General features: G+C 41.2%; 1 protein-coding gene across 1 annotated transcript in view; it reads left to right on the plus strand.

Annotated features, from left to right (window-relative positions):
* Positions 1–1,146: 1,146 nt before the first annotated feature.
* cabcoco1 (ciliary associated calcium binding coiled-coil 1) overlaps positions 1,147–13,161 on the plus strand; it is a 147,834-nt gene continuing 135,819 nt past the window's right edge. The window contains exons 1-2 of the mRNA XM_038774024.1: positions 1,147–1,254; positions 6,036–6,142. Coding sequence (XP_038629952.1) covers positions 1,147–1,254; positions 6,036–6,142 — 215 coding nt within the window. The remainder of the gene's footprint in view (positions 1,255–6,035; positions 6,143–13,161) is intronic.

The following is a 13,161-nucleotide window of genomic DNA, read 5'->3' on the forward strand; positions in this document are numbered from 1 at the left end:
AAGTGGAGTAGGGTAGAGAATTGAAATAATAGGTGACCAGAAGCTTACCAATTGACGAGATGTGTTCTGCAAAGCGGTCACCCAATGTGCCTTGGTCTCCCCAATGCGCCTTGGTCTCCTCAATGTACTGGAGACTGCATTGTGAGCAATATACTAACTTGAACAAAATACAGGTAAATTACTGTTTCACCTGGAAGAATTGTTTGAGGCTTTGGATGGTAGGGAAAACAGATAAAAGGGCAAGTATTGCATCTCCTGTATTTAAATGGGAGAGTGCCTTGGGAAAGGCAAGGAGTGTTAGATGTGATTGTGGAGTGTACCAAGATGCCACAGAGAGAAAAGTCCTTTCAGAATACTGAAAAGGGAGGGAAGATGAATATTTGTGTGTGTTGGCATCACACTTAAGGGGGTAGGTATGGTAGAGGATGGTCAAATGAACGTGGAGTCTGCTGGGGTAGAAGATAAAGACAAAGAGAACCCAATCATGGTTCTGAGAGAGTGGGGAAGGGGTAAGAGCAGAATGTAGGAAACATACTGTCAATACACTGTCAACCATGGTGTGGGGTGGGGGGAGGAGAATCATTTGTTGAGGAAAAAATAAAACATATTAGAAGCACTATTATAGAAAGTGGTGTCAGAAGAAAAAAGCTGTAGAAAGTGTTAAACTGAATGGAGCCCTTATGAGAAGCAGGATGTGAAGATGTTGTCATAACGTTAGTAGTAGTGCACTTATAGTAAATATTGGGCCACAGCCCACCTTCAGAAATATGGACAGAAAAGCAAAGGAAAAAGCTGGAAATAGACCAGGGAAAGGTGGAAATTGTTGGTCAAATTTTCCAATTTGAGCTTGGAGCCAGAAACTGCTCCAATACAGTCTGATTATACTGGAAACTGGGTATGGGAGGGGACTTGAGTAGAACTGGCATGAGGAGTGTTTTACATACCCCACAAAAGGCAAGCATGGTTAGGACAGTTTCCCATTTCAACAGCTTTTATTTGGAGGAAGTAAGTGGAATGAAAGGAAAAGTATTTCAATATGAGAGCAAACTAAGCCAGGTGGATGAGGATGGTGGTGGATGGGGACGATTTGGCTCCTGTTTAAGGAAGAACAATAGAGCTCTCAGATTGCCCTAGTGGGGGTTGGAGATGGATGGTGAAAGGGACATAGTTAGGGCTAGACAATTGGAAACTGTTAACATAATGGAGACCATTGGAAGAGTCACAGATGAGGTGGAAAAATCCTGGACAAGAGAAGTAAGGATAGGAGACGGATGATAAATCAATTCTGTGGAACAGGAACAAGCTGAAAGTGTAGCTCGACAGCGCAGCACAGTTTGTGGATCTTGGGGAGAAGGTACGATGTCCATGGTTGAGGGTATGTGAGATTGGATGATGTGGAGGGAAGATCTCCAGAGGCGAGGAGTTAGTTGCATTCTTGGAAAAGATGGCTTTATGTTTGGTGGTGTAGCATCCTTGATTTTAGTTACTTATCACTGCATCGGCCCGAGCTAAGTACCGTGTTTCATTCTAAGTTATATACTTTAGGAGGAATGCCAAGGCCTTGGAGATTTACTAGAATGGTAATAAAGAAGAAACTTAAGTGGACCCAAATTCATAGTGATTGTCAATGGAACCAAGGTGAAAAGAGGAGACGTTTTTAATCCAATGCGCAATGAGCTGGGATGCATTCCATGAAAGGGTGGTGGAAACAGATTCAATAATAACTTTCAAATGTCAGCTGGATAAATTTGTAAATGGGATAACTTGACAGAGATATGGGGAAATGAGAGGGAGATGGGGCTAATTAAATAGCTCATTCAAAGAGCTGGCACAGGCACGATTGTCAGATGGCTTCCTTCAGTGCTGTCCCATACTCTTATTCATCCACAGCTTGCAGTGGACAATTGTAGCATTTCAAAAGATGAAACTGTCAATCTATAAGCCAAACCTCCGGGAATTCTCCATGTAGTAATAGTGCTCAAAGCCAAATGCTGAACTCTGAAGTAGCCCAAAGCCAGTCAACAAATTCCAACTGAAGGAAAAGAGCAGCACAAATTAGTTTAAATACAAGTAATTCAGGTAAAACTCAGATGCTAGACCTCTCTCCCCTACCTTTTTTGTTCCTTTCCCTTATTCAGCACCGTTACATTCCGTTTCCTCACTCCTCCTTTCTCACTCTTCTTCCCCCTCCCCTCCTCACACTATCCCTGTTTCTCCCCTCCTCTGTTCCCTCACTGTTCCCCTCTTTTCTTCTACTCATCTCTCCTCTTAACTTTCAACATAATTTCATCACTGTTGACTTTCTTCATTCCATCTTTCTCACAAAATCCTAATGACATTTCATCTCAATAGATTTGACTTAATTTAGAACAGAGAACGATACAGCGCAGTACAGGCCCTTCGGCCCACGATGTTGCACCGACATGGGAAGTCAAAAACTAAAGGCCATCTAACCTACACTATGCCATTATCATCCATATGCTTATCTAATAAACTTTTGCATGCCCTCAATGTTGGCGAGTTCACTACTGTCGCAGGTAGGGCATTCTACGGCCTCACCACTCTTTGCGTAAAAAATCTACCTCTGACCTCTGTCCTATATCTATTACCCCTCAATTTAAGGCTATATCCCCTCATGCTAGCCACCTCCATCTGCGGGAGAAGGCTCTCACTGTCCACCCTATCTAACCCTCTGATCATTTTGTATGCCTCTATTAAGTCACCTCTTAACCTTCTTCTCTCTAACGAAAACAACCTCAAGTCCATCAGCCTTTCCTGCTGCAACATGACCTCATGGCTCCGGAACTCAATCCCTCTACCAATAAAGGCCAACACACCATAGGCCTTCTTCACAACCCTATCAACCTGGATGGCAACTTTCAGGGATCTATGTACATGGACACCGAGATCCCTCTGCTCATCCACACTACCAAGAATTTTACCATTAGCCAAATATTCCGCATTCCTGTTATTCTTTCCAAAGTGAATCACCTCACACTTCTCTACATTAAACTCCATTTGCCACCTCTCAGCCCAGCTCTGCAGCTTATCTATGTCCCTCTGTAACCTGCAACATCCTTCCGCACTGTCTACAACTCCACCGACTTTAGTGTCGTCTGCAAATTTACTCACCCAACCTTCTGTGCCCTCCTCTAGGTCATTTATAAAAATGACAAACCGCAACGTCCCCAGAACAGATCCTTGTGGTACGCCACTCGTAACTGAACTCCATTCTGAACATTTCCCATCAACCACCACCCTCTGTCTTCTTTCAACTAGCCAATTTCTGATCCACATCTCTAAATCACCCTCAATCCCCAGCCTCCGTATTTTCTGCAATAGCCGACCGTGGGGAACCTTATCAGACGCTTTACTGAAATCCATATACACCACATCAACTGCTCTACCCTCGTCTACCTGTTCAGTCACCTTCTCAAAGAACTCGATAAGGTTTGTGAGGCATGACCTACCCTTCACAAACCTGACTATCCCTAATCATATTATTCCTATCTAGATGATTATAAATCGTATCTCTTATAATCCTCTCCAAGACTTTACCCACAACAGACGTGAGGCTCACCAGCCTACAATTACCGGGGTTATCTCTACTCCCCTTCTTGAACAAAGGGACCACATTTGCTATCCTCCAGTCCTCTGGCACTATTCCTGTAGCCAATGATGACATAAAAATAAAAGCCAAAGGCTCAGCAATCTCTTCCCTGGCTTCCCAGAGAATCCTAGGATAAATCCCATCAGGCCTTAATTTATCCCCTAAAGTGTTCTAATATTGATTGAATTAAGCAACCATTACTTTCATTTTTGTAAAGAGTCCCAAGACTACGTATATGTAAATATAATATAATTCATCCCAGTAATATTGTGAAATATAAATACGTTTTTATTGAAAAACTTATCTCCAGTGTGGCCCAGATGTGAAATAAATAACTGGCCAATTATCATCAATGTGATTTTCATTCAGTGTGCGTGTACCCGCACACTGGAAAATATTATTGAAGTGTGCCTACCTTCATTTTCAATCTCTGCAGTAAAGTGGGTGCTAATTTTATTTAACAGCTGTAGTATGCTAGCTCAATACACATTGAATACAGAGCAGGAAATAGTGACATCAACACTTTTGTGAAGTTAATAAACTCAGGACATACACATAAAATAATTTATTATGATTGGTTGTCACCAAATTCTTTAATATTCCACATGAATAAGTCTGTTCTTCAAATATACCTTCCTAACCAGTAACTGTACTTTCTCTCACTTTGTATTCGCATTTTTTAATACATTAAACAAGAGCTTATCATTGCATCTCTAATCTTGTGCACCTACTACAGCGGAAATGTGATTGTTGCATGTTATAAATTTGCCAGTCATAACCGGAATTTGCCAGTCATAACAGTACTACTGTATTAATATTTTGATAAGAGCAAACTTAATACAATTTTTATGCTACTTTCACACGCAAGTGTAACGGTGCATGAACGCTTTGCAGCTATAGCAATGGGGGGAGAGCAATGGGGGGGGAGTGGATGTAGTTTAGGATTACTTAGCAAATAGTGGCATAGACAAAATGGGTTTAATGACCTCCTAATTGGTAGATGTATATAGTATTATCTAGGAAGGATTTGACTGAACCCGAGAGCTGTGTTAGCAGGGGCGATAGTAATATTTGTGTTGGGGTTCTACAATTAACCTTCATAACTCTTAGCAAGGCAGGAAATCATACTGGCTTTGTGCTTCTGATCGTTATTTAGTGATTCTTGTCTAAGGATGAAAACAGCATTGAACTCAACCACAATGGCCCCATGCTCAAATAACTAGCTGTCATTCTCAGCCTCAGCTTATATTTCACAGCATGGTGGCACAGTGGTTAGCACTGCTGTCTCAGCGCCAGAGACCCGAGTTCGAATCTGACTTCAGGTGACTGTCTATGTGGAGTTTGTACATTCTTCCCGTTTCTATGTGGGTTTCCTTCGGGTGCTTCGGTTTCCTCCCACAGTCCAAAGATGTGCCAGTGAGGTGGATTGGCTGTACTAAATTGCCCCAAGGTGGGGTTACCGGTATGGGGTGGAGGATTGGGCATAAGTAGGGTGTGCTTTCAGAGGATTGGTGCAGGCTCAATGGGCCAAATGTCCTCCTTCTGCACTGTAGGGATTCTATAAATTGCCGGTGGGATCATGCACAGTGCTGTTTTCATGCGAGCAAAGATAAGAAAGAAGTTACAGAAAGAAAAAATGTAATAATGCAAATAGAAGAGGTCTCTGACATGGTTTGAGAATTCTTTGTTTTTGTCGCATATAAATCTACTGTCAGAATTTTAGTTTGCTTGGGTGGGAACACGCGCACCCAACCTGTAAGCACGTGAAATCATGGGAGAAAATGGTGGGACATTGTGCAATATTTTGGTCGGTAGATGCATGCAAGAAGTCGGAAGAGCGCCCGTTGACAATCAAGCAGGCAATTTGGTCCATTAAGAGTCCAATTGAACGCAATTTTAAACGACCTGTCTGATTTTATGGTTGGGGGGCGAGCCAATTGCCTGGGCAACCTTTATATTTTAGCTGCAACCTCGATCCAGGGCAGAATAAATGTTTGGGCTGAAATAAAATTTACAGATGTGTATGGAGGCTGAGGTCTGTGTATGATTGTGCTGCCGAGACACTTGTGGCATAGTTTTAACGTCGATATTTATTTTTCACGGGTCAGCAGCTCCCTGAGACAGTTCCACAGTGACTGTCCTCCTGAAGGAGCACAGTAGACACACCAGCACGCACCCTCCCTACTCTTGGTATCCGCCCTTTTCCTGTCCTTCTTCGCAGTGGTCAGTCTTTCAAAGAGCGGGTTTCACACTGAATGGCCATTAATTGGCCAGCCAGTGTGAAATTGCACTTGTGGGCCGACCGTTACCGGAACACGTTTCGGTCTGCTTCCGAGTGCACACACTTGACGGGTGAAAAATTCAGATGCCCATTGTATTGAATGATTATGGGTGAATGCGAGTCACACTGTTGTTTACTATGCAGGCTGAAAACGTCCAAGTGAAAGAAAATGTAAACTCACTGGCCTGGAAATTTATTTCTTCTTCTCAAATGGATGATCTTGTACAACTGACAGTGGATGGAGTTCAGAAGTAAGTACTAAACCCATTGAGGGACAACCTGAAAACTTTTATCATGATGGACTTTCACGCAAAATTACATCTAGCTGGCAAACATTTTACAAAAACAAATTGCTTTGGAAGATTCTGTACAGTACTTCACAGAGTCGCAGAATTGTTATGGTGCCAAAAGAGGCCATTCATGTCTGACGCACTGACTCCAAAATGGGCATCATGACATAGTAAAAGCAAATTACTGCAGATGCTGGAAGCTGAAACCAGAAGAGAAAATGCTGGAAAATATCAGCAGGTCTGGCAGCATCTGTTGGGGGAGAAAAGAGCTAATGTTGCCCACCCATGCCCCCCTCCTCCCGCATCTACATCTTCACAGCTTACCCTCTGATTTTAGTTTCTCTGCTGTTTGGCCTTTCAAACCTTTTATTCTCTCTGTGGACTGCCATTAGTACTCTTTTCCCGTGGTTTCAGTGGCTATTGGCACTCTTTTATTTGGTTTCTGGAGCAATGACTCATCTTTCATTCCTTCATCCTACAGTATAAATAACTCCCACTTTCTATGTCTTTTAGCTTTGACAAAGGGTCATCTCTACTCGAAACATTAGCTAATTTCTCTCCCTACAGATGCTGCCAGACCTGCTGAGATTATCCAGCATTTTTTCTTTTGGCATTAAGACTTAGTGTCTGCCTTTTCCCGTGCCTGCGTTGAGGCATGGTAGCACAGTGGTTAGCACAGTTGCTTCACAGCTCCAGGGTCCCAGGTTTGATTCCAGGCTTGAAAAACTATCTGTGCGGAGTCTCATTTATTCCCCGTGTCTGAGTGGATTTCCTCCGGGTTCTCCGGTTTCCTTTCACAGTCCAAAGATGTGCAGGTTAGGTGGATTGGCCACGTTAAATTGCCCTTGGTGTCCAAAAAGATGGGTGGGGTTACTGGGATAGGATGGAGATGTGTGCTGAGATAGGGTACAGACTCGATGGGCCAAATGGCCTCCTTCTGCACTGTAAGTTCTGTGATCCATAACCCTGCACATTGTTTCTTTTCAAATAATCATAGCATGCCCTTCTGAATGCCTCAATTGAACCTGCCTCCACTACACATCCATGCACTTATTCCAAACCCAAACCACTCGTTATGTGAAAAAGCTTTTTCTCGCATCACATTTGCTTTTTTTGTAAATCAACTAATATCTATGCCCTCTTGTTCTTGATCCTTTTACGAGCAGGAACAGTTTCTCCCTACCTACTCTGTTTAGCCCGCTAATGATTTTGAACATCTCTATCTAATCTCCTCTTAGCCGTCTTCTCCCCGAGGAGCACAGTCCCAACTTCACCAATCTTTCCTCATAACTGAAGTCTCTCATCCCTGGAATGATTCTTGTAAACCTCTTCTGCACTCTCTCCAATTTGTTCACATCCTTCCTATAGTGTGGCACCCAGAACTATACACACAATACTCCAGCTGAGGTCTAACTAGTGTCTTGTATAAGTTCAGTATAACTTAATGCCCGATTAATAAAGCCCAGGATACTGTATACTTTATTAACAGTTCTCTGCATCTGTCCTGCCACTTTCAATGATGTGCTTATTTCCCCAATATTGTCACCTCGACCTCCTTGCATCTCGCAACCATATGATTATACAGTTGAGTCATTAGTCTGGTCCTTTGCCGATAACTATGATGTTTGTAAAAATTTAACATAACCAAAAAAGTCACAGCTACAGAGCTATAGAAATAGATGCAGCTAGTGGGATTTCTCAAAATTATAAATTCAGATGCTTTGGTAACAGCTTGAAAATCCACCAACATTTAAAGCATAAATAATCTCCTAAATGTAGATGCCAGTAAACTCAGTTGGTTAGAATGTTGTGCTTGAAAACTTCGATGGTGTGGGTCCAATCCCTGAACTAGCTGAGGTGGTTTTTGGGACCTGCTTCTTCTACTTCATTCTGATTTTATGAAATCACCTGAGCCAAGATAAGCAACCCTTGGATAATGAGAGAAAGAAATCATAAAGAAATCCCAAGAGTGCTCTTATACATCAGATGTTTGCCTTTCCATTATCATATTTACATATTTACTAATTGACATTATTCCTATTGGTGTACGTTATTGGGGGCAAAGTATTTCACTGAACGTTTAGCGTTATTTTCTATTTGAAACTAGAGCTGCACTCACTGGAAAATGGAAGCATAAGGAAGAGCGAGTAGAATTGTCAAGAATTAGGAATGGGCAAATAATGAAAGATGTTTTCCTCCAGTTAATGAATAGGAGGTATCAAGTCCAGAATATAATTGGAAGCATATTTTCTTCATGCCAAATATTATTAGAATATAAAATATATATGTTATTACGAGGCTCTTGAAGCCAATTCAGTCACAATATTTCACAGGAAATCAAATGAACACATTTTTGTTTTGATTCATTTTTACGGGACGTGGGCTGGCTAGGCCAGCATTTGTTGCCCATCTCTAAAGGTATTCAAGTTAAAAATAAGCAAGGTCAGTTAAACCTGGTCCATTGAGCTTATTATATTGTGGCATAGTGTACCTTCTGCACACTATTAAATCCCAGTGTGTTCTTTGGCAACATGCGGCTTCAAAATATCAATTCAAGAAAGTTGTGCACTAAAATACCAATGAAATTGGGTTGAAAGTTTCTGAGCAATGTTTTTTCTTGTCAGCTGTTAATTTTCATCACATTGTTTTTTTTCCAGTTACTGAGTTAAGCCCATAAAATATGTCATGTAAAATTATAATGAACAAATGCCTTTCAGTCAGAGATTGCTTTGAAGGTAGGGAGGAGGGAGCGGGGGGAACCAAGGATCTCAAGGGCCCATGGTTTTTGCTGAATTTCACTGCAGGACCGTATTATCTTTATTTTATGCTGTTTTCCACCCATCAGCAGTTTGATGAGGTGCGTTGGGGTTATGTTTGGCGATTACATTTTTTTTAAATCCCCCCCCTTCCCTCCCATTTAACACTCATCCATTATGAGGGAGGTTAAAATTGACCCACAACAATATATTCAACTAAGCAGTCATTAGTGTGGGACACCTTACCAAGGGATGAGGAGAGATTTGGGGGGTGGGGGTCTGAGGTTTATTCTGAAGCTGTTGGATTTCTCAAACAGTAAAACTACCTTTTTCATGTTTTGTCCATTTGTTGCATTTCTTCATAACAACACATCCAAGGGTAAGGTGAAGCTAAAATCATATTCACAGAGGAAAATCTCCAAGTATTGGAAAAGCAATACAAGAGAGAAAATAAGACGGCTAACAGACCTGTTAGCTTAATGTCTATGATGGGGAAATTGCTGGAGTCTATAATCGGGATGGGGAAACTGAACACCTTGAAAAGGTTTGGTTGATCAGGGAGAGCCAGCATGGGTTTCTGAAGGGAGGGTCATACCTGACTAACCTTAATGAATTTTTTGACTAAAGTAGTGGACAGGGGAATGTCCATTTGTGTGGCCTTCCAAAAGACATTTGATAAAGTCCCACACAAGAGACTGTTAACAAGAGACTGGATGGAAGCCCAAGAAGTTGAGGGAAAATTATTGACGTGGTTAGGAAACTGGTTGAGTGGCAGGTGACAGAGAATAGAAATAATGAGTAATTACTCAAATTGGCAGGGGGTGACTAATGGTGTGCCACAGGGATCTGTATTGTGGCCTCAATTATTCACACTATTCATCAATGACTTGGATGATGGCATAGAAAGTAATATATCCAAATTTGCGGATGATACAAAGTTAGGTGGCATTGCAGACTACCTAGACGAGAGCATAAAATTACAAGGCGATATTGTACGACTAAGTGAATGGGCAAAATTGTGGGAGATAGAATTTAACATAAGCAAATGTGAAGTTATCCATTTTGGACCAAAAAAGGATAGAGCAGAGTACTTTCTAAATGGAAAGAGTTTAGCTGCAGCGGATGTCTAAAGAGACTTGGGGGTTCAGTTGCATAAGTCCTTAAAATGCCAGGAACAAGTGCAGAAAATAATCATAAAAGCAAATTACTGCGGATGCTGGAATCTGAAACCAAAAAGAAAATGCTGGAAAATCTCAGCAGGTCTGGCAGCATCTGTAGGGTGAGAAAAGAGCTAACATTTCGAGTTCAGATGATCCTTTGTCAAAATAGAAAATAATCAAAAAGGCGAATGGAATGGTGACCTTTATGTGTAGAGTATTGGAATATAAAGACAGAGGGGTTATGCTGCAGCTATACAAAACCCTGGTTAGACTCCACTTGGAGTCACTGTGAGCAGTGCTGGGCACCACACCTTAGGAAGGATATTTCAGCCTTGGAGGGAGTGCAAGTAGATTTACAAAAATGATACCTGGACTAAAAGGGTTAAGTTAAGAGGCGAGATTACACAAATTAGACCTGTTTTTGCTAGAATGTAGAAGATTAAGGGGTGATCTGATCAAAGTATTCAAGGTAATAACAGGAAAAGACAGGGTAGATTAAGATAAACTTTCCACTGGTTGGAGTTTCTAAAACTAGAGGGCATAGTCCAAACATTAGGGCTTGACCATTCAGAAGAGATATTTGGAAGAACTTTTTCACTCAAAGAATGGTAGAGGTTTGGAACTCTCCCACAAACAACAGTTGAAACTAGAACAGTTGTTAATTTTAAATTGAGATCGATAGATTTTTGTTAAGCAAAGATGTTAAGGGAAGTGGGCCCAAGGCAGGAATATGGAGTTAGGCCACAGATCAACCATGAAGGCGGGACAGTCTAAAGGGGCTGAGTGGCCTACTCCTGTTCTTATGTTCCTATAAATTTTATCTTGTCGGCTGGAACCCCTCTAATTTTATATACAAGGTGTTGAGATGTCAGTATTTTATCAAGGAATTTTCTAAATTCCTACCAGAAAAATTATTTGGAATATAAACTGCCTTCCAGATGAACTGCCCTTGTATTTTCTGGAATGAGGAACTGTTCCAGGAAGCCAGCTGGAGTTCTGAATAATTTCACTTGTGGTTTTGTCATATGGTAGTGTTTATATTACTTTTTCAATTTGAGTCGAGCATAATTATACTCTTGGATTATAACATTGGTTAGAACATTATAACATTGGTTGTTCAGAACATAAACATGCATTTGCTCCAAAACGTCATTGGTACCACACAAAAGTAAACTTTAATCATTTATTTAGTAATTATGAGCTATGTATAAAGGCATTTGAGGATGTTCTTCAATCTTTTTTAAACTTTATTCTATGTGGAAAATCTTTGGTTGAAGTGTGGAGGGTTATGTTGAATATATGACCATTAGCATTTTGTGTAAGATATCACAGTGCACATTAAAATCTGAAGTATAACAGGGCACAAATAAATGCCACTAAAGTAAAGTACCGTATTTGTAACAAAGAATAAAAGCTGAATGAATATAAGTTACAGGGAAATGAGCTAATCACTTGGTTTTACAAGTTGTTAAATCTAATCCCTCATATTCTGGGGCACCAGAAGGATATCGGATCTTTGGAGAGGACGCAGAAGAGCTTTACTAGAATTACATTAGGGAGGAGTTTCACTGAGCTTGTGACACTAGAAAAATTGGGATTATTCTCTTGAAATCAGAGAAGGTTAAGGGGAGATTTAATAGAGGTGATCAAAAATTTGAGGGGTTTTGATACAGCAGATGGGGAGTAATTCTCGTGGCAGGAGGGTTGGTAATGGGAGGACACAGATTTTTTTAAATGTCAAGAAATCCAGGGAATAGCTGAGAATTGTTTTACTCAGGAAATTGTTACAATCAGAAATATACTGCCTGTAAGACTGGTGATAGCTTGCAAAAGGAATTGGATAAAAATGAAAAATTTATAAGGCTATGAGGGGAAAGCTTCCACGTGGGCTGGGGGGACTGGTGTGGGTCGTGAATGGCGGGTCAGGTCCGCGCACGGCCAGCGCCATGTTGTTCAGCGCGACCGCTGCAAGTCGTCGCCCTGCTCTTGCACGACCAGGGACCCAACCATTCTCTGGCCGTTTTCGGCATGGGGGCTGGTAGTTTCATCCGGTGCAGCCGCCAGCCCCTCACCGGTCCCGGAATCGGTGAGGGGTCAGCGCCAATTTCTTTCGTCATAAAACGTCTGCAAATTCTCCGTTCAAGCCGGCAGTTAACCGCCAAAGGGCCTGTTCACATTAGTCCAACGGACTGTTAATTTTGTTTCTCAAAGTTTTCCCACCACCAAGGTTAAAATGTAATTGCTGGATTTACTCTTCCATTCTTTTGTGAACAAGAATATGACATTTGCAATTCTTCAGTCGTCTGGAAGCATCCAAGGAGAATGGAAAGATTGCGGTATTGCCACTAAAATTTTGACCTTTGCTTCCCACGGTGTCCTCAGAGATATCCCATCTGGTCCTGGTGATTTATCAAGTACAAACAACTTTTAGGCACACCTTGTTCCCTCAGCATTCTGTTCCTTGGTAAAGATTCATTTAGTAATTGATTAGTACATTTATTTAGTACATCATGCCCTGGGTTTCTGCTTGTTAGTATCCTTTTGGTCCCTTAGCCCTATCCTTCTTCTTACTATCGTTTGTAATGCTGATAGATGATTTATGACTTCCCTTTTATGTTAGCTGCTATTCTGTTCTCATACTCTCTTTTTGCCCCTTTTATTTCTTTATTCACTTCCCCTCTTTATTTTCTATATATGTAGCCTGATTCTCAATTCGGTTAGTAACTGAACATCTGTCATATATCCCCTTTTTCTGTTTCATCGTGCTGTCCACCTCTTTCAACACCTGGGAATTCTGGCTTTGGTTGACCCATCTTTTCCCCCTTGTACCCAACCCACCTTTTCTTCATAGCAGCCCATGATTACAAAGCACAAAGTGTTTTTTCTCTCATTGTTTGTAGGTATTGGTTCTGTCAATTGTTCTATATTTAAATATTTTAATATAAACTACTTCAGAATTTTGGATTACCCTTTGACCAAATTTCATTGGTAAGTATGGAATGTTTTTGTTTTTGCTTCACATTAGTTATTTCTCTCACCTCTGGGTCAAAAAGTTATGAATTCA

Source organism: Scyliorhinus canicula, chromosome 16 (assembly GCF_902713615.1).
Source record: "Scyliorhinus canicula chromosome 16, sScyCan1.1, whole genome shotgun sequence".
Lineage (NCBI taxonomy): Eukaryota > Metazoa > Chordata > Chondrichthyes > Carcharhiniformes > Scyliorhinidae > Scyliorhinus > Scyliorhinus canicula.